Source organism: Sphaerodactylus townsendi, linkage group LG10 (assembly GCF_021028975.2).
Source record: "Sphaerodactylus townsendi isolate TG3544 linkage group LG10, MPM_Stown_v2.3, whole genome shotgun sequence".
Classification (NCBI taxonomy): Eukaryota; Metazoa; Chordata; class Lepidosauria; order Squamata; family Sphaerodactylidae; genus Sphaerodactylus; species Sphaerodactylus townsendi.
Genome location: NC_059434.1, coordinates 79,361,078 through 79,382,436, shown reverse-complemented (window position 1 = coordinate 79,382,436; position 21,359 = coordinate 79,361,078). Strand labels below are relative to the sequence as shown.

At 44.4% G+C, this 21,359-nt stretch overlaps 1 protein-coding gene across 1 annotated transcript in view; it reads right to left on the bottom strand.

Annotated features, from left to right (window-relative positions):
• Positions 1 to 21,359, bottom strand: part of ANTXR2 (ANTXR cell adhesion molecule 2) — a 177,750-nt gene that overhangs the window by 76,108 nt on the left and 80,283 nt on the right. Inside the window, exons 11-14 of the mRNA XM_048509653.1 lie at positions 14,756 to 14,834; positions 9,979 to 10,074; positions 4,270 to 4,311; positions 454 to 552 (exon numbers count right to left, since the gene is read on the bottom strand). Coding sequence (XP_048365610.1) covers positions 454 to 552; positions 4,270 to 4,311; positions 9,979 to 10,074; positions 14,756 to 14,834 — 316 coding nt within the window. The remainder of the gene's footprint in view (positions 1 to 453; positions 553 to 4,269; positions 4,312 to 9,978; positions 10,075 to 14,755; positions 14,835 to 21,359) is intronic.

Here is a 21,359-nt window from a genome sequence, read left to right as displayed (position 1 = left end):
GCTGGTATTCTAATTGCCGATCTGTGATCTGATTGGCTGGACAGATTAAAATAATATTTCAGCCACTACCATGTTGTTCTGATTCTTCTTTCCCAATGTTAAAATTTACCCTTCTTATCCCCCAGATTTGGAGTTCCCAGGTGGCCAGTTTGCGTTGCCCCCATCCCCCTGTGCCACGGCTCAAAATGCACCCACAGACTCAAAAAGGTTGGCGACCCCTGGGGCAGCAAATAGTGATTTTGATGAGCAGTCTGATTCAGCATAAGGCTGTTTCACGTGTTCACCTGGGAACTCTACGGATGCTGTTCTCAGTTCCTTGGAAATAAAATGGGGAAATGAATGGAATTAGTCATATATACGACGGCTACACCGCTACAGCTGTTGGCATTGCCCAGTGTCAACACTAAGTTGAGCTACCAAACTCTCGCTGTTCTAGATCTCTTTAGTACCAACCTCCATTCTTTTAATCCCTCCGACTCCTCGTCCACCATAATATGAAGCATCCACCGTTGGCCATTTTTTTGCAGGCAAGGGATCCTCCTCCTCCTCTTCCTGGGAAGAAAAATCAACACATATATTATGCTGCCCCAGGAGCAATAGACTGAACAACGTACCTCACATATTAGTGTTCAATAAAGCAGCAACCTCCCTTATTCCAGAAGAGTGAAATGGGGAAACTAGCAAGGGAAATGGGTGGGATTGAAACCACTCATAGTAAGTATGCGCAGAAACTATGAATAACTAAACAGAGCCCTCTGCCACCACCCAGAAACTGATCTATTTAGAGACAATTAAGAACATAAGAACTAGCCTGCTGGATCAGACCAGAGTCCATCTAGTCCAGCACTCTGCTACTCGCAGTGGCCCACCAGGTGCCTTTGGGAGTTCACATGCAGGATGTGAGAGCAATGGCCTTCTGCTGCTGCTGCTCCTGAGCACCTGGTCTGCTAAGGCATTTGCAATCTGAGATCAAGGAGGATCAAGATTGGTAGCCATAGATCGACTTCTCCTCCATAAATCTGTCCAAGCCCTTTTTAAAGCTATCCAGGTTAATGGCCATCACCACCTTCTGTGGCAACATATTCCAAACACCAATCACACGTTGTGTGAGGAAGTGTTTCCTTTTATTAGTCCTAATTCTTCCCCCCCCAGCATTTTCAATGAATGCCCCCTGGTTTTAGTATTGTGAGAAAGAGAGAAACATTTCTCTCTGTCAACATTTTCTACCCCATGCATACCTTTTTTTTTTTATAGACTTCAATCATATCCCCCCTCAGACGTCTCCTCTCCAAACTAAAGAGTCCCAAACACTGCACAGCCTCTCCTCATAAGGAAGGTGCTCCAATCCTTCAATCATCATCGTCGCACTCTTCCTTCTGCACTTTTTTTCTATCTCTCTTCAATATCTTTTTTTTTGAGAGATGTGGGTGCAACCAGAACTGAACACGACAGTACTCCAAGTGCGGTCGCAATTCCTACTGCTTTATATACGGGCATGACAATCCTTTGCATGTTTTATTATCAACTCCTTTCCTAATTATCCCCAGCATAGAGTTTGCTCTTTCATCATACATAAGCTGCCGCGGGCATTGAGTTGACATTCCCATGGAACTATCAACTAAGATGCCCAAATCCCTTTCCTGGTCTGTGACTGATAGCACTGACCCTTGTAGCGTGTATGTGATGTTTGGATTTTTTGCCCCTATGTGCATCACTTTGCATTTTGCTACATTGAGCTGCAACATTAATCTCAACATTACACTACAGTTTAAGAGCAGTTCGGTTATCGTGGCTTCTCTTGGCACTGTTCTTCTGGGAACTGAATTTTGGTAAAAGTGTGAAGAATCCTCTGCCAGAGATTTCAAAAACCCAGTAACAAATCTGCAGTTCCCATCATGCCTCGGAGAGATGTCGTGACTATTCCCTACCTACCATTAATTAAATTTCAATGTTGATGTGCCTGATGACACCGTAGTCATTTTTCCTTATGATGTCTTAAAACCTCCTAGTCGTGTGCCTGATTAACCCATGTCTGCCTCGAGATTTGGAAAATAAGCATTTGGATAACAGGACCCTGAAGGAAAAAAATATATAGCCGTGCGAGATATTTGATACGATCAGGAGATGCCTCTTTGGTTAAAGCTCTGCTTTTGGAAAAGGAGCAAATAAGAAATTCTCCGAATTAAAAAGTAATTCCCCCTTCTTCTGACACCTGCAACTACCCAGAACGCATAAACTGAGTGTCTTGGTTATGTGCAGGGAAAATCGATTGGCAGCGGAATACATTTTGAAGTGTCTATTACCATCCAATTCCCATTCCAGCAACACGGCCACTTTACTTGTGTACCTCCGAAGTACCAATCTGTCTGTCAGAGTATGCTGTGTATACAGGGATGCTAAACCACATCCAGCTAACAATTTCGGTTTTCTTCATTACTGCACAACTGAATATTCAAACCGAGAAAAATACTCAGTCACAGAGATCCCAGTCCCAAACTTTAGAAACTGGCACAGTCACAAATGCATTGCAAAATGCCTACGGGACCGCATCACCCCTTATGTCCCACATAGGCCGCTGCGGTTGACAGCGGCAGAATTGTTGGTGATCCCTGGCCCTGTGACGATGCAGCTGGCCTCGACCCGGGCCAGGGCCTTTACGGCTCTGGCCCCTGCCTGGTGGAATGCTCTACCCCCAGCTGTCCGGGCCCTGCAGGACCTTGGTGAGTTCCGCAGGGCCTGTAAGACAGAGCTATTCCACCGGGCTTTTGGAGGGGCCAGCCGCGGTTCCACCGCCCCACACTGAAATCAAAGCTGCCTGTCTGGACCACCTTGGTTGGGCCCTAATTCCATCTTGGGCCCTGCCTACCGCCTCCCCTTCTTCTTTCTTCTTTTTTGGCCTTTAGATCAGGTGCCTGTGTGAGTGTGTGTTTTACACAATCTTGTTGTTTTAATTTATTTATTGTTATTAACTGCTGTTGTGTTTTAATGGGTTAAGTTTTTATGCTGTATTAATTTGCTGTTGGAAACAGCCATGTTGTGAGCCGCCTCGAGCCCTTCGGGGATGCGGCGGCCTATAAATTTAATTAATAAATAATAAATAAATACATAAAAATGGGGTTCGAGTGACTTCCAAAAGCGAGTTAATTATTCAGTGATACAGAGTACTTTTTTGTGCCTGCTGAAGAATTCTGTTTAACGCAAAAGCTTTGTTCAATTGGATATAGTAGGAGAAGTCTCCCCAGGACTGAAGCTAAATATTTCACTGAGTTTGCCACCTCTACCTGAAATGTGTAGGATTGTTTGCCTTGTATCCTGACATTATCATGTTTTACCTTATTAGATTTATAACCCACCCATTCCCCACCAAAGTAGGGTTTAGGGTGGCTTACAAGGATTAAAACATAATGATACAATAAAACACAAAAAATTAAATATAACTAAAACCTCATATAAATCTCTTGATCGCAATAAAACAGCAATATTGGGAGGCTGGTAGCCAGTAGCTAGTATTTGGGAGATCAGCAAGGTGGAATATTGGATAGCGGGTGGCCTCAACCAAAAGCCTGGCGGAACATCTCTGTCTCACATGCCTTGTGGAAGTGTTTAAGGTCCTGGTGTTGGCTGGCGGAGTTCCACCAGGCTGGAGCCACAGCTGAAAAGGCCCTGGCTCTGCTCGAGGCCAACTTAACAGCCTTGGGGCCAGGGATCACCAACAGATTACTGTTGGAGGACTGGAGCATCCTCCTTGGACAATATTGGGAAACGTGGTTCCGGGTGCTGCAACCTCCATTCTGTTCTGGGTGTTTCCAGATCCATTCTGTGTGACTGATAGCTGCCGGAGCAGGCAAGGACAGGCACGATAACAGGCCATGTCACAAGCAAAAGCGAGATCCATTTTACTTATTTATATCTTTGATTCTTTTGCACCAACATGGAAGCACAGGGAGAAACGAGGAAGACCTGTTGATAGCAAGGTAGATGAGCAACCAAGCAAGCAACAGCTGAAGTTGTTGTCCTCTTTCTCCGGGCATTTAAAGCCCGCAAGGGACCAGAGACATGAGGCAAAGGTCTCGTGACCCCTGGCTCTTCACGCAGGACTCACAATATTGGTCCTTTGTTAGACAATTTCATCCTTCAGGACCAGCCCAGGAGGTGTGTTTTTGTGTTACTGTATTTGTCAGAACTGACCAGCTGTGTTTGATATTTTCCCACCACGCTGGAAGGGTTGAGAGAGGTGTTCTAATTTTCTAATGCAATGTTACCACCTACCTCTTTTGGAGCAGGTGGAGGTGGAGGAGGATCTTTAATGACCTATTAAAAAGAAGAAAAGAACATAAGGAACAGCAATTGTGAACAACAAAGACAATGTAAAATCACATATCAGGTGGAATCTCTTTTCCTCTACCTGGAACCCATCACTCCTGGTCCTAGTCTCTGGAGCAGCAGAAAGCAAGCTTGCTCCTTAGCACCTTTCCACAATGTACCCAAGGAGATTGCAGTGCAGTTGGTGGAAACCAGCAAGCTTTTATACCTGGGAGAAGTCCTTTCCTAAACTTCAAACACATGGTAGCAGCTCGTACCAATGGCAGCTATGGTAGGGATTACAGGAAAGAGATAAGACACAAAATGTAAAGTGGCTCGCCGAGAAGAAGCAAGAGACCCAGCCACCTTCCATTCATTTCCTTGTGTTGCCTTCTAGTTTCTCTGTGGGGGTGAAGAAGGCTTTGCAGTTGCCACTAGTGACCAGAGAAAGGAAGGCTTTTAAGATATCTATGCTAAAGTAACATCTCGCAAATGCCTCTCACTTGAGTACTGTATACATTTGTAATTTTGCTAGCAAAAAACAAAGGCATCTTTGCATTTCATGATTAGGCTAAAATAGTACAATTTTATATGCTATAAATGATAACGTTTTATGTCATTAAAATAAGAGCGCTAAGGCAAGTAGACATTCTATTATTATTATTATTATTATTATTATTATTATTATTATTATTATTATTATTATTATTATTATTGTTGTTGTTGTTGTTGTTGTTGTTGTTGTTGTTGTTGTTATTATTATTATTGTAGATTTCACAGCTGCCAGATCTTTAGCTGGTTGTTGGCCTTCATTACAATTCGAGCCTCACCCAGAGGCCTAGGAAGTTGTAATGTATCGGCGTAGTATTCGTACGGATCCCAGCAGGGCTGCCTTCTGAATTTGACAGATGTTAATTTTGTCAATTTGAAGATGTTTCAAGTGCTGCTCTAGTGTTTTCGGGATGGCGCCCAGCGTGCCGATTACCACTGGGACGACCTCCGCTGGTTTGTGCCATAGACACTGAAGCTCGATTTTCAAATCACGGTATCTAGTGACCTTCTTGTGTTCTTTTTCAATGACCCTTTTATTATTATTATTATTATTATTATTATTATTATTATTATTATTATTATTATTATTATTATTATTATTATTATTATTATTATTATTGATACAAAAACAGTTATACACAGCAAACAATATCAATATGCTGGATTTTGTATTACATCACACGTCGGACACTTCCCAAGCATCTAGGACTGTGTGATGTATCGACGAATAATTTATTTTTATTTTATTTATTATTTAAACTTTTATACCGCCCCATCCCCGAGGGCGGTATAAATGTGTGCAGAGCCGAGTAGGATGGCCTTTTGCAGCTGACATATGGTGATTTTGTCAGCGCCGATTGTTTTTAAGTGCCGTCCAAGGTCTTTAGGCACTGCACCCAGTGTGCCGATCACCACTGGGACCACCTTTATTGGTTTGTGCCAGAGTCTTTGTAGTTTATTATTATTATTATTATTATTATTATTATTATTATTATTATTATTATTATTATTGTTGTTGTTGTTGTTGTTGTTGTTGTTGTTGTTGTTGTTGTTGTTGTTGTTGTTGTTGTTATTATTATTATTGGATTTAATGAACTGCCCACCCCTGAAGCGCTCTGGGCGGTGTACAACAAAACAATAAGACAATAATACACAATAAATAAATAGTCTGGCCCATTTATGGTTCAAAGAACAAATCCAGTATCTTAGGCCAGTATTTTTATCCTTGCTAAGGCAGAAAGAGAGAGAGAGAATATCTTCCATAAGGTCATCCAGTGAGTTCACGGCAGAGAGACACTGCACTCTTATTCATGCATCCCAGAATTGCATTGGCTTTCTTGGCTGCCATATCACACTGCTGACTCCTGTTCGGTTTGTGGTCTGCTAAGACTCCCCGACCCCTTTCACATGGGTCCTTCCCACCAACTGCAAACCTTTGCTGCTAGAGCCAAGGAATCAACTGGTTCCTTTTCTGTATACACAACCGGGCGCTCTCGCATTGAGTCCCATGCTGATCTCAGGCAGACAGCACTGCCAGCACATGCAACCACTATATTTTTATCTCCATAGAAGAATCTTTTTTCTGGACTGATTTTGCTGATCTTTCAGAATATAAAGATAAGCAGGAACCCGTCCTCAGCTTGATTTAACGGGGAAAAAATCTAAAAGCGTAGACAACTTTGCAGACTGAGAACTTGCAGATGTTAAAAGACATAATATTGCAAAGCGGCCAGCATTTCTGTTTAATTCACATTTCTTAAATACTGTCCCGAGGTCCATTTTATTTACCATATGCAGACTTTGAGCCTCCTCCAATTTTTAGTAGGTTTGGTTTCATTATTGTTGTCAGGAAAGGCCTGCTTCACATTTACTTAACCACACACACACACACACAGAAAATAAAAATTAAAAGATCGGATTTTTGGAGGGCAGCCGATATCTTCCCTCTTCTCCTTCTCCTTTTTTTAAAAATAAATTTAAAAAACGAGTTGCTTCAGGCAACAGTCCTTTTGATCTGCTCATTAACACTTTTCAAATGTTTGAACGATGTGGGCATTAGAAAAAAAACCCGTCAGCACCAGAGCTTGATGCCCGCTTGATGCAGTCATATGTTCTAATGTTCACAGAAGAGGGAACGAACTGTCAACAGAAGATTCCTTTTTAAAAAAATTTGGGGGGGAGGGGAATAAATATTTTAAAAAGGAAAATTAAAAACCAGCAACCTGGTGGTGGGCAAGGACGGCAGATCAAACAGAAAAATGTACCAACCGGCTGCTGCCAGCCTTCAAAGCCCGTGCCCAACTCATTTGACACAGTCGGTGCCAACCAGCTACTGCCAAAATGAAGCTGAATGGAGTAGGTTGTTGCGTTCCCTTCAGTGTTGGATTTTTAATTCAAACCCTATTTTTAAAGGGTTTTAAACAAAACAGGGAGGTGAGAGGCAGCATGGTGTAATGGTCAAGAGCAATTGGCCGTGTTGGCAGGGGCTGATGGGAATTGTAGTCCATGAACATCTGGAGCACCATAGGTTGGCCACCCCTACTCCACTGTAACTCAGTTCCAATAGTTGCATAGGATCCAACCCACGCTGTTTGAGTATTATCTTTTTTACAGTGGCTTATGTATATTACAAATATAATTTACAGTGTATAACCATAAAATGCAATTGCTATTAACAAATCTTTACTTTCATTACAGATATCTCCGATGGGAGAACTTCAGTAACACCGATGCAGCCAAACATCCTCCTTCAACGTTATCAACACATTCACCTCAATAAAGGCTTATGACTTTATCTGTTGTCTCCTTTCATACACATTATACTTCAAGTGGGTGACTGAATAATTGTCTTTGAGTTCATGAATTATTTTCTTCCAGGTGTAAACACAATCACCACTTTCATGAATGGATACAATATTACCATGACTGCCAGAGGTGGGATCCAGCAGGTTCTCACCAGTTCCTGAGAGTGGGTTACTAATTATTTGTGTGTGCCAAGAGGGGGTTACTAATTGGGTCCGCTTTTCTGTCTCCATGCTCTCGCCTCCCCGAGAGGCATACTGCCTTTGAACGTGAAGGTTCCATAAAGCAATTGCGACTAATAATGTAACTCCCTGAACTGGGTTAATCCCTTCCAGGTACTGCAATTCATTGATTCTCAGCCTTTCGTACCTTTTATCTCGCCAGCCTCTATCAAAGAACCTGTGTGTTTCACCATTGCTGTGTTCAGATTTGTGAGTTGGGGCATTTTCTATAATGTGATGATGATTTAGAAATGACCTGGTGCAAAAAAAATTTTTTTGGAGTCGTGGTGGGGTGGCTGCCCGGGGGGGGGGGGGGGGGCATCCAACTCAGGTTTTGCCCAGGGCTCAGGTTTGCCTAGGTACACCTCTGCCCCTTTGCTGAGGGGGGGCTGGCGAGGGAACCTGTTACTAAAATTTTTGGATCCCACCACTGATGACTGCATCTCCCTCCGGAGTAACGTTAGGCAGGCTGATTAAAGGAGCCACGCATCCACATCGGAATAAACACTGCAGAAGCTACACGCGATTGTTAGCTTTTCGATTGCCTTCATCAGTGCTCCATTCATTTCATTTTCCAAATACAATTTCACAATGGTCACATCTCCTTCTCCCAAAGCAGTGCGTCACATGATTTTTTCGGTCCGTATTTGGCTAGCTGTCTTGGGCGCACTTACTCTATTCATTCATATTATCTTTTTTTAACCAACTTGGATATAGTGATGCTGCCAGCAATAAGGGAAGTAAACCCACAGGCAGGAGAAGAACTTTAAGTCAATGTTTAATAACCAGCCTCCAAAAGACTGTCTCTATATAAAGGAGCTGCTCCTCCAGAAAGAGGGAGAAATATATGCCAGCGAATTCGAGAGCAACTGGCATCCAACTGCACAGACATATCCAATGACAAGTTGAGGCCTGTATCCTTGGTCGTGAGGACAATGGGAATCTACATCCAGCAGAACCCCACTAACTAAGGTCGATTCAGCACTTGTGTTATCGACCTAAGTTCTAGCTGTGTTCGACCTAAGTGCTCTGCACAACCACTGGGATCAACGTGGTTTTGTACCAGCTTCGCCCCGTGTAACGGTCAAATTTCCGACTCCAGTTGGGAACTACTACTTTTTCAGGGAACCACGCTCGAACTCAGCTCAATTCCAGTAAAGTGTGAAATCTCTGGTGCCAGGAGTCCCCCATTCAGCCAATCACAGCTGAGTGTTTCAGGCATGCGTACAGCTGGCCAATCAAAAAACGCCACCTTCGTCCCTCCATTCCTGTGGCAGTTTTTTTTATAACGTGTGTGGGGATAGACGGAACATGGTCGTAGAACAGTAGCCAATCGGAACGGAGCGGCAAAGAGGCACAGGATGATTCCTCCCTCTGAGCTGGGATCAAGCTGGTTGCAGTGGGGAACAACAATGGCTTCAACCTAGGTTAGTACCCTTCTCAGGGAACTGGGTCGAACCTATTTTACTCGTGTGCAGAATCGCCCTAAGTCACCCCACTTAAACCTCGGAAAGACTCATAATAACCATGTTTTAGTGTCATAACACAGAACCCAACTACTACTCAGAAAGTATCTTAATTTATCTTCCTCCGTAAAGGTAAAGCATGCATGTGTAAGCATGGGGTCATTACTGACCCATGGGGTGATGTCACATGATGACATTTACTAGGCAGACTATGTGGCACCCATTTGGCACTGCACCACCTTCACCTCCTGCAAAGTTGGTTCCCTTGGGACGTCTAAAATAGAAGCCAGATTCCATGACAATCAAGCCTAATTCTCCCCAGAAGCGAACAACTGAGGCTAACGCGTTATAAGAAGACAAGACTCACTGGGAGAGACAATCATGCTAAGGAAAGTTGAAGACAGCACGGAAAGAGGAAGTGGTTGATTCCATCAAGGAAGTCACAGACCTCAGTATGCAAGACCTGAGCAAAGCTGTTCACGACAACTTTCTGGAGGCCATTCATTCATAGAGTTGGTGTAAGTTGACGGACTTAACTCACACATGTCCCCATGACAATGGACCCAAGCCCAAATTTAAACATTGTCCTGGTGGCCACTTGGTCATTCACCCAGCTGTGGATTTATTTTACTCACCACTTTGCAGCACAGGGGCCAGAACCACCACAGGAGAGCCAGAGCCAGAAGGAGGAGCAGCACAAGAATGACTATGACAGCAATGATGCCATTTGCCTATGGAAAAAAAGGAAGGGGAAAGAGAACCATCATCTTCCCATTCATAGAAATGACATCCACGTTGCATGCCGAAGGTTCCCACTTCAATCCCTGGCATACCCAGGGATCGACAGATGCTAGGATAGATCCTTCTCTGCCAGAGCCCCTGGACAGTCACTGGAAGTCAGACTGGACAGGGTTAGGTGGACCAGTGTTATGACTCAGTGGTGTATCCAGCTATTGGTGCATGAAAAGCAAACTGAGTTTTCCCACATTCCTCTCAGTCCTCATCAGCCCTTCAGATCCCCTGAAAGATAACTTCTGGGAATGTGATACCCATGTGGAACTACACCTGTACACCTGTGTGGGTTGGACTGAGGGGAAACCAAGGGATTAAATCAACACCAGCGTGGTGTAGTGGTTAAGAGCAGGTGCACTCTAATCTGGAGAACTGGGTTTGATTCCCCACCCCTCCACCTGAGTGGCAGAGGCTTATCTGGTGAACCATATTAGCTTGTGCACTCCAACACATGCCAGCTGGGTGACCTTGGGCTAGTCACAGTTCTCCGGAGCTCTTTCAGCTCCACCCACCTCACAGGGTGTTTGTTGCGAGGGGGGGGAGGGAAAGGAGTTTGTAAGCCCCTTTGAGTCTCCTTACAGGAGAGAAAGGGGGGGATATAAATCCAACTCTTCTTCCTCCTCAGCAGAGCTTCACTTGTGGAAGAAGGAGTGTCACTTTGTTCCTTCCTCATTCCATTCCATCCTATCCCACGAGAGGCGTAGCAAGGGGGGAAATGCCCAGTGCACCCCTGCCACGCCCCTGCCCACCTCAGCCCCGGAACGCCCCCAGCCCACCCCAGAATGCCCCCGCCTTGCCTCCAGAATGCCCCGGAACGCCCTTGCCACGGCCCCATAGGGGCGCCGCATGCACCTGGAACTATGCCTCTGCATCCCACCCCAAACCTGCACAGCTATTCTTCTACATGGATCCTACAGAGAAAAAATCTTTGATGGGATTCAACAGGGCTGCAGGAATAGAGAGAAAGGCAGAAAAATTCGCTAAATCTGGCTTATTAAATAAAAGTTGAGGCATGACTGGCCTACAAAGAGACTATTTTCTAGACTGTTTCTTTTTACAGATTCATTCTTGTAAGGGTCAGAATCTAGTTCATATTCATTTGCCCTGAATCTAGTTCATATTCATTTGCTCTCATTTTAAAAGAAACAGAACATCTTGGTAATCACTCATTTTTGTACAACTGATCTGAAACAAGGGGGTTAAAAAATACAGGCCTTCTATGGCCACGATATCAAGGACAGTCCTTTATCATGGTTACACTTATTGCGGGAGAAGGGCTGTCAGTGAAAATCTGCAAAGATGTTTCCTGTTTATGAAAACGACACACAGAACTGGACACCCAACTGTGCAGAACTGAGCAGAGATAGACTCTTCTAAACCTGTTGACTTCAATGGACTTAGAAGGGTATAAACTCTTTTCTAGGACTCCACTTTAAATATGAAACAAGACTGAACCACAGATGCTGATTGCATTTCTCTTTTTGACTGAAAACATCAGAAAGTACATCAGATTGTAAAGCCCGATGCCTTCCCACATTTTTTGTTTCCAGTTGTTCAATAAAGAATCTTTAATCCAACACTAGCTGAAAGATGGTGATTCTGGAACGACTACTATCGTGTCTAGATTTTCAGTTGAAATGTTTAAAGCTAAATCGAAACTTATTTAATAACGGCATTTTATATATTGTGTTTATCTTAGCATTTCTCCTGTATGCTATGTAGTATGTTTAATTGAAGTCCTGATGAAGTTTTATTGACTGTATCATTTCTTTATTGGTATGCCAATGAAGGTTGAGAGATTTAAGTTCTTCAATTTAAAGACTGGTCAAAAGGACTGGAGTCTATGCCAAGAGCAGCACCATAAAATGCATTAACAGTTCTGCTTCTAGTCGTGTTTGCTATCAGCCATGAAATGGGCCAATTGGAATCACAAAATAAAATCAGTATGCAGTCTTTTATCCCAGCTGCAAAAATCTGACGTTAAGTGCTATTTTTTTCAGGAGGAAGAAGGAGGAGGAGGAGGAGGAGGAGGAGGAGGAGGAGGAGTTTGGATTTATATCCCACCTTTCCCTCCTGTAAGGAGACTCAAGGTGGCTTATAAGCTCCTTTCCCTTCTTCTCCCCACAACAGACACCTTGTGAGGTAGGTGGGGCTGAGAGAGTCTTGAGAGAACTGTGACTAGCACAAGGTCACCCAGTAGGAATGTAGGAGTGTGGAAACACATCTGGTTCACCAGATAAGCCTCTGCCACTCAGGTGGAGGAGTGGGGAATCAAACCCGGTTCTCCAGATAAGAATACACTTGTTTAAATTTCTAAGCACTGTTTAATTTCTAACAGAACTCCCTCCCGGTGGAGTGAAGACCCTTTCTGTTTTATTTGGCACTGGTATTGGTTTTGCTGCTATATCTTTATGTGTTTTATTTATTAGTGCTATTTATACACTGTCCTTTCCCTTCTGGGCAGCTTCCAACTTTGTCAGTATGCAATAATACAGTAATATAAAAAAATAAATGCAAACATACATATAGCTTTAACATTTCCATTTAGGAGCTGGGTCTTCAGTTTAGGAGCTGTTCCAGATTGAAATACCCATCTATTTAAAACTTGCATCAGTTTATTTTGATGATGGGAGTTAATACAACTAAACAGGAAAGGAAAAGGGGAAGGGAGGGAGATAAGGAAAGGGAGGGGAAAGGAAAAAATAGTGGGAATGAGTAGGGAACGGAAAAGGACGACAGGGAAAGGAAGGGGAAAGGAGAGGTCCATTTGATAGGACATTGTAGTGTCTCATAAGAACATAAGAACTAGCCTGCTGGATCAGACCAGAGTCCATCTAGTCCAGCTCTCTGCTACTCGCTGTGGCCCACCAGGTGCCTTGGGGAGCTCACATGCAGGAGGTGAAAGCAATGGCCTTCTGCTGCTGCTGCTCCTGAGCACCTGGTCTGCTAAGGCATTTGCAATCTCAGATCAAGGAGGATCAAGATTGGTAGCCAAAGATCAACTTCTCCATAAATCTGTCCAAGTCCCTTTTAAAGCTATCCAGGTTAGTGGCCATCACCACCTCCTGTGGCAGCATATTCCAAACACCAATCACACGTTGCGTGAAGAAGTGTTTCCTTTTATTAGTTCTAATTCTTCCCCCCAGCATTTTAATGAATGCCCCCTGGATCTAGTGTTGTGTCTCAACCATATGTCTGATGGAAAAGCTATTTCTTTCAGGCTCTGAAGAACTGAAATAAGAAAAAGAAGAGTTTCGATTTATATCCCTTCCTCTCCCCACAACAGACACCTGGTGAGGTAGGTGGGCCTGAGAGTGTCCTGAGAGAACTATGACTAGCCCAGCAGGAATGTAGGAGCGCGGAAACACACCTGGTTCACCAGATAAGCCTCTGCCACTCAGGTGGAGGAGTGGGGAATCAAACCCAGTTCTCCAGATTAGAATCCACCTGCTCTTAACCACTACACCATGCTGGCTCTCCACACAGGGACTTAGAGAGAGCATTCCACCAAGTACGGGCCAGGACTGAAAAAGCTCTGGCCCTGACTGAGGCCAGCCGGACCTCTCCTGGACCGGGGGTCAGCAGCAGATTTCTGTTGGCTGATCGTAATGATCTTCTGGGGATTTATTGATTTTAAATATTATTTTAAATTCTGCATTAACACGTCCATGTTTACCACGGTGGGGATCTATTGGGGGGGGGGGGAGTCTTTTAAATAAGTAAGTAATAAGCAAATACAGCTGAAACACCACAGAATATCTTATTCAGCTAGAAAGAAGACAGTTTTGAGATGGTGTTCTGTAATGGTAATGGCATCCTCATTGCTTAGAATACAATAAGACAGTGATGGCGAACCTTTTCGAGACCGAGAGCCCAAATGGCAACCCAAAACCCACTTATTTATCGCAAAGTGCCAACAGAGCAATTTAACCTGAATGCTAAGGTTTTAGTTTAGAAAAAACGGTTGGCTCAGAGGTGTGCGTTACTCGGGAGTAAGCTTGGTGGTAGTCAGTGGCTTTGCTTTGAAGCAACCATGCAACTCTTCCAACTGGTGAATCATGACCCTAAGAGGGTTTACTCAGAAGTAAGCCCCATTGCCAGCAACCAAGCTTACTACCAAGTAAAGGATCGCACTTTAATTCTTCGCATGAAAATCAGTGGGATTTAACAGTGTTTAACAGGGTTACCTACACTGCTTCCCCAAACCTAGGTCTTAGGTTTAATGCTAATAACCGAGCCCAGAGGCCCAGGCCAGCCTAGATGTGTGTGTGTGGGGTGGTGGAGGCAACTCTGTTTGCGCATGCCCACAGAAAGGGCTCTGAGTGCCACCTCTGGCACCCGTGCCATAGGTTTGCCACCACTGCAATAAGAGGAAGCAGAAGTGATGCCATTTGGACACAGGGCCATCAATCAACACAAACCAAGCAAAGGGACTATCCAGGTCGGGGTCTGCAACTTGCGGTTCTCCAGATGTTCACGGACTACAAATCCCATCAGCCCCTGCCAGAATGGCCAATTGAAGAGCTGCAGGTTGCAGACCCCTGATCCAGGTCAATGTTACCAGTGTGCCCCTCCCCCAACCACAAAAGTATTCCCAGACCCTGGCTCTTGAGTACTTACACATTCTGTTGCAGTGATGGTTAAAGAGCTGGAGATGAGACTCTGTCCCCGATTCAAACTGACTGAAACCTCAAGTGTTCTGAAAAGAGAAGGAAGAGGAAGAAGAAGAGGAAGAAGAAGAAGAGGAGGAGGAGGAGGAGGAGGAGGAGTAACAACATTATTATTACACACAGTCTGTTCAACCTGATTCAGTCAACATAGAGCAGTGGTGGTGAACCTTTGGCACTCCAGATGTTATGGACTACAATTCCCATCAGCCCCCGCCAGCATGGCCAATTGGCCATGCTGGCAGGGGCTGATGGGAATTGTAGTCCATAACATCTGGAGTGCCAAAGGTTCGCCACCACGGACATAGAGGGTTAGAGCCAACCTAACACTACTGTGGGCACAAGGACTTTTGCCCACAGAACATGATTTCCCTACCTCCCCCATTCCAAGCAGCCCTGAAATTCTGTCCAAATTGCAGAAACATTAGTATGAATCCAGCTTAAAACATAGCCATTGTCACCAATCTTGTGGCCAAGGCTGAATTGGTGCAGTTTACTAGATCTAGAGCACCAAGCTTCGAATCTCTGCTTAGAGCAGTGGTTCTCAACCTGGGGGTCAGGACCCCTTTGGGGGTCGAACGACCCTTTCACAGGGGTCGCCTAAGACTCTCTGCATAAGTGTTCTCCATCTGTAAAATGGACAAATGTTAGGGTTGGGGGTCCCCACAACATGAGCAGCTGTATTAAAGGGTAGCAGCATTAGGAAGGTTGAGAACCACTGGCTTAGAGGATGAGATGGTGCAACCATCTGGAGTGCAAAGGGGGACAAATTCTGTCACACGGGTGATCCACAGTGCTGCCTGGGTGGTAGACAGCTCTCTTTATAGGTCGGGCTTCAAAGAAATGAAGGGAGAATCAACGATTCCACAAAACAGACATGACTGAAACCTTCTCCCCAAGACTAGGGGCTTCTGGGTAATTTAGGGCCCATGTTCTGTGAGCATGTTTAAAAAATCTATAAGCTGAAGAAAATCAGTTGTTTGTGAGGCTGAAGTCCAAAGAACATTTTCCTGGGAGTAAGCCCAATAGCAAGAAAAGCCCCAAGACTTGCTTTTTATACATTCTGAGGACTGCCCTCAATATTTCGAGGCTTTAACCGGTGTACAGTGAATTAATATCTAGCTTTTCCCAAAGAAATCTTAAACAAAGCCTGCCCAGTGTGAATTACCAAAGGCAAACTCACTAAACATCATTACAGTGAACAGAAAACCATAAACCACCCATTCTAGCTGGCATTTTTTTTTAATTCAGGAAGCTATAAAACCTCAAAGATATAAAAATAGCCACCTGACATGAAGGCTTTTCGTGCCAGGGGTGAAGTATATGAAATTATGGTTTCCCTGTTTCAAAGAGATATTTCAGGACAGCTGCGAAGTTCTTGGATTTGACAAAAGGCACGAAGTTCTCAAGAATATTCACTCATATACACACAAACTTTTAAAAAATAGGGTCAAGATAGGGAACAAAAAACACTAACCGGCTCTTGGAAATACACACAACTAGCACAAAAACCATGTTCTAATTATAAATGCCTTTTCTGCAAAGAGCAAGAACAGAAACAAACGGTAAAAAGGCTTTCCATTTCTTCAAATAACCTTGGAAAACCCCAAACACATGGAGAAGATTACAGAGCACCACTTCTCGGCCTTCCTGGCTTCATCTGAGTAGAAGAAGCCATTTTTCACTGAAGGCTTAAGTTTTCAGCTACAAATGCAGGTGAACAGATTCGCTAGGATTTGTTTTTTGTTTACTCAAAACATTTCTAGGCCACCTTTCCACCCAGCTTAGCTCCTCCCCACAGGAAACAAACAAAAACATTAAAAACAAGATTCTGAAATGCAGTGTATAAAAACAGTATAAAAACCACAATGGAATTTGTACACTAAAACACAATAATGGCCACCGCTCAGCAGGAAACAACTGAAAGCGAAACCTGACGGTCTCTTCGCCCAGTTTTGGAAGAGGCTGATCAAGGAGAGCACACAAATCTCCCTGCAGAGGGAATTCCTTCATTTTGGTGTCATGACAATTCCCCACTCCTGCACCTGAGTGGCAGAGGTTTATCTGGTGAACCAGATGTGCTTCTGCACTCCTGCATTCTTGCTGGGTGGTCTTGGGCTAGTCACAGTTCTCTCTGAACTCTCTCAGCCCCACCTACCTCACCAGGTGTTTGTTGTGGGGAGAGGAAGGGAAAGGAGCTTGTAAACCACCTTGAGTCTCCTTACTTCTTCTTCTAATATACTTCTTCTTCTGAACCGGGACGGGGGGTAGGCGGCCGCGTGCGTGCAGCCGCAGGAGCGCACTGCCTTCTGGGGCTTGCTGTTTCCTGCCCTGTGACAGGGCGGGAAACGGCAAGCCCCACAAGGCCGTGCTCCTGTGGCCGCGTGCGCAGGAGGCTGTCGCACTGCCTTGCGCCCCAGAAGGCAGTGTGGCAGCCTCCCAAAAATCAGGACAATTTCCATAAGCCGCGGGACGCGGGACAAATTGTTTGAAGGCGGGACTGTCCTGCCAAAAGCGGGACGTCTGGTCAGCCTGTTCTAATAGGATGAAGCAAGGAAAAAAATACAGCAGCCAAGGAACCTGGTTCCTTACCCTTCTCACGGTACCTACGCAGGTATCCTTCTTGCCTTACATTAAAACATGAATGGCACCAAACAACTATTGTAGATTCTTCTAAGCCAAATCACTAGCCTCGATTTCCTGGTTCTCTCTTGAATTCATTTTTACACCAATAGTAACTTTGATGTAAGCGTGATTGGAAAGGTTTGTCTACGGTAAGCCCTACAGGCAAAAATGCTCCTTGAGATTTGCAAAATCCAGACTTAACAGTAGAAGTTATCTTCCCAAAGATCCAACTGCCAGGCTGAATCTCTCTCTCTCTCTCTCTCCCTCTCTCTTTCTCCCTCTCTCCGCCTTCAGGTGTCAAACCATCTGACAAAAATCTCCAGCAACAGACTCATTGAGCACATTAAGTATCAAGCTGGAGATAAAAAATCCAAGGAAAGCCGTCGACTTCCTTTTTTTGATATTCAGCTGCAGGGATAAGACGGCGGTTATCGACAGAGAGGGACTTTAAACGCCGCGACCGGTTTCACACAGATCATATGCCCGTACAACATCAAGACTCTTCCCTCCTCCCCCTCACCCTCCCCGGCCCTTTGCCCCCAAAAGACCCTTACTCTCTCTGCAAATGTCATATTTGAAAGATATGACTGACTCTTTTTATTTGTTCTGATCTCCTTGGAACGTAGCTGTGGCATGCTTCACGTTAACTTGAATAAGCACTGTAAATCAAGAAACCAGAGAGGAGAGCAAATTCCCAGACTGGAATTCTGTATGTCACAAAAGCTCCCCTCGAATGACCCGGAAGAGGAATGGAGGAATGCCATGGAACCAAGGTGGGAAAAGGGTGACAGAAAAGTCCAATTCATCTGAAAATGAAGACAGGTAAGAATCCTCCCCCAAAAGCTGAAGGGCGATGTCTGTGAACCTATTGAGGAACAGGGCTTGGGCACACCTTCAGGTAGCCAAGATGGCATCCGATAATAAGATGGGGGGCACCACAAAGCGGAGTTGAGGGTTAACAGGGATGAGGAAATGGAGCCAAGTTGCAGCAAGGGAGAAAGAGAAATGGGTGGGAATGGGGTTTTCCCACCCCTGTAAGTCCTCACTTCTTACACTGCAGTGTACAATTCTCCAGGAGTTTTGAGCGATCCTCAAATCAAGCCCTGAGCAAAGCAAGACCTGCATAGCTCTAGTTTCCAAGTTTCCTATCTCCCCTGCCTTCCGAAGGTCAACTCTGATGGAGAAAAGCTGTGGTTTTGTGTTCCAGCGTGGTCCAGTGGTTAAGAGCATTAGTATCTAGGAGGCCGACATTCAGATCTCTAATCCACCATGGAACTTGGCTGGCTGGCTGGCTTGGACCTGAAACACATTCTTAGGGTTTGGTCATATGCAACAGGCCCTGAAGATATGTCACCATTTAAAAAGTGATTTCCCAGACAGGAACTTCTTTAAACTGTACCACAGGGGCTTGATTCTGGTCAGGACCACCGTAGCCCTGGGAAGGGGAGGATCCTGCCTTCCAGCCTGAACTCATTTTCCCTCCCCAAAATGGCACCAGGGAGGGCACTGGTTGCCCTCCACCAGAGAGGAAAAAAAGTGCTGAAAGGAAGATGGAGTCCCCCCTCCCTTCGCTCAACAGTGATATCAAACAGATTCCAGCCCCCATTACATAATCCCCAGATGGGAGCTTGCTTTTAAAATGGTGGCATGTACCCTAGGTGAACATGGGGCATCATGCCTAGATAGGCCTTGACTCTAACTTATCTCACAGGGTTGCCATGAGAGAGGAGAATAACATATACTGGTCTAACAACCAACATGGTGTAGTGGTTAAGAGCAGCAGACTCTAGTCTGGAGAACTGGGTTCAATTCCCCACTTCTCCATATGAAGCCTGCTGGGTGTCCTTGGGCTAGTCCCAGTTCTCTCAGAACTCTCTCTGCCCCACTGGAACTGACCTCACAGGGTGTCTTGTGGGGAGAGGAAGGGAAGGAGTTTGTAAGTCATTTTTGAGACTCCTCACCAGAGGTGGGATCCAACCAGTTCTCACCACTTCTCTAGAAGTGGTTACTAATTTTTTCTGAGTGCCGAGAAGGGGTTACTAAAGCAACCTCCCTGCCCAATAGGGACTGGAGGAGCGTGTGTGCGGCGGCGCCACTGTTTGAATCCCACCACCATCGGAACCTGTTATTAAAATTTTTGGATCCCACCACTGCTCCTCACTGTTGAGAGAAGCAGGATATAGAAACGAACTCTGTTTCTTCTTAGGGGGAAAAGGATAGAGAATAAATGAAGTCAATAAATAAATACATTATTGAGGTACTCCAACACTGATTTCCTAGTAATGAGGCTACTGCTGGGACGTAAACCATGGTGGGTGTAGATTTAGGTTAAGCCTTTAGCAAGCACAGCCATTGACCATTATAAATAGTCATCTAACATCTTGCACTCCTTTCTTTTCTCTGTATTTCATTTTTTTTTTCATGTCTCATATAGGAGAAGAAGATGGCCTCTTGCCAAACTGCAGCCCGTCTCTGGTCTAAGAAAGATTCCCCCTCTTATGAAATACAGCTGACATTTCAATCCACAGTAACCTATTTGCTAAGCATTCATTTGCTCCTTTTTTTACGAGCATCCAATAAAAGATTGTTGTTTTATGATCCATTTGGAAAAAAAAAAGGATGAAAAAAATTAAATAAAAACCATGAAAGACATTTGCTGGAAGCCGTAAATAATTTACCTCCAATTTCCACACATTGAAGATTAAACTGGCAACTGTTCAAAAAGTTATTAAAAGGATCGCGTCGGAAGAGGTCCTCAAAACGGAGGGCCAGTTTTTTAAAAATAATTTGTAATGAAAGTAACTCAAATACTGAAAGACAGTTTCAGGATTTTAATTTCAGAGAAAACTTAATTCCAGAGGATTAAATTCCAGAGACTGTAAAATGGATGCTGTTCAAGCTATCGGAGTGATGTCCGCAACATTTTATTTCATTTATATTTTAACTACCTTGGGAAAATGAGGAACATATTGCATGGGAACCACAGGCTCCAACATGAATCATTCATGTAGCCATAAGGTGGTTGGGAGGCCCAGTTAAACCCGGCTAATACTTACAGCGGGCAATTATGTCGACCTGTTATCCATCACTCTGCCGTTGAAAACTGGCCTTTCAGCCCATTGAAACATGACTACCCCCTTGCAAATCGGGGTCAAGTTTCATGTTATGCTGGGTCAGATATCCCAATTTGTACTTCATTCTTAAAAATCAGCTGATGGGCAGTCAAGTGGATCAGGTCTACATCACTGTGGTAGGGAAATTAACCAATAGTAGGGAAATTAACCAGTCTGCCCCAAGTCTCCTTTCTTCTCCAGAAGCTACCATATCCAAATGATAAATCCAGGGGGGTGGCCATGTTTGTTTCACCAGAAATAAACAGGAGTCCAGTGGCACCTTAGAGCAGCGGTTCTCAACCTGGGGGTCAGGAACCCTTTGGGGGTCGAATTACCCTTTCACAGGGGTCGCCTAAGACTCTCTCCATCAGTGTTCTCCATCTGTAAAATTGATAAATGTTAGGGTTGGGGGTCACCACAACATGAAGAACTGTATTAAAGGGTCGCGGCACTAGGAAGGTTGAGAACCACTGCTGTAGAGACTAAAAATCAATTTATGCCAACGTAAGATTTCAAGGACTAAACCAAGGCTCATTCTTCTGATGCCCCAAATAAGGATATCTGCTGCACACATTTGTCTTTTTTTTCTTGAGCCTTTGAGAAGTTTGGGGGATTGATTTCTATAAAGGCAGCAGAACAACGGAAGGGTTCTGCCTCGGATGGCTAGGCACAAGAAGATTTGGGGGGCTGGGGCATGACAAAAATGACATCAATCAACAAGATGACATCAATTTTGAGGGTAGACCCAGAACTGATGTCACTACACTGAATGATGTTCTATTGAACTTACTGGATATCTTTGTGGTCTTTATCATAGAG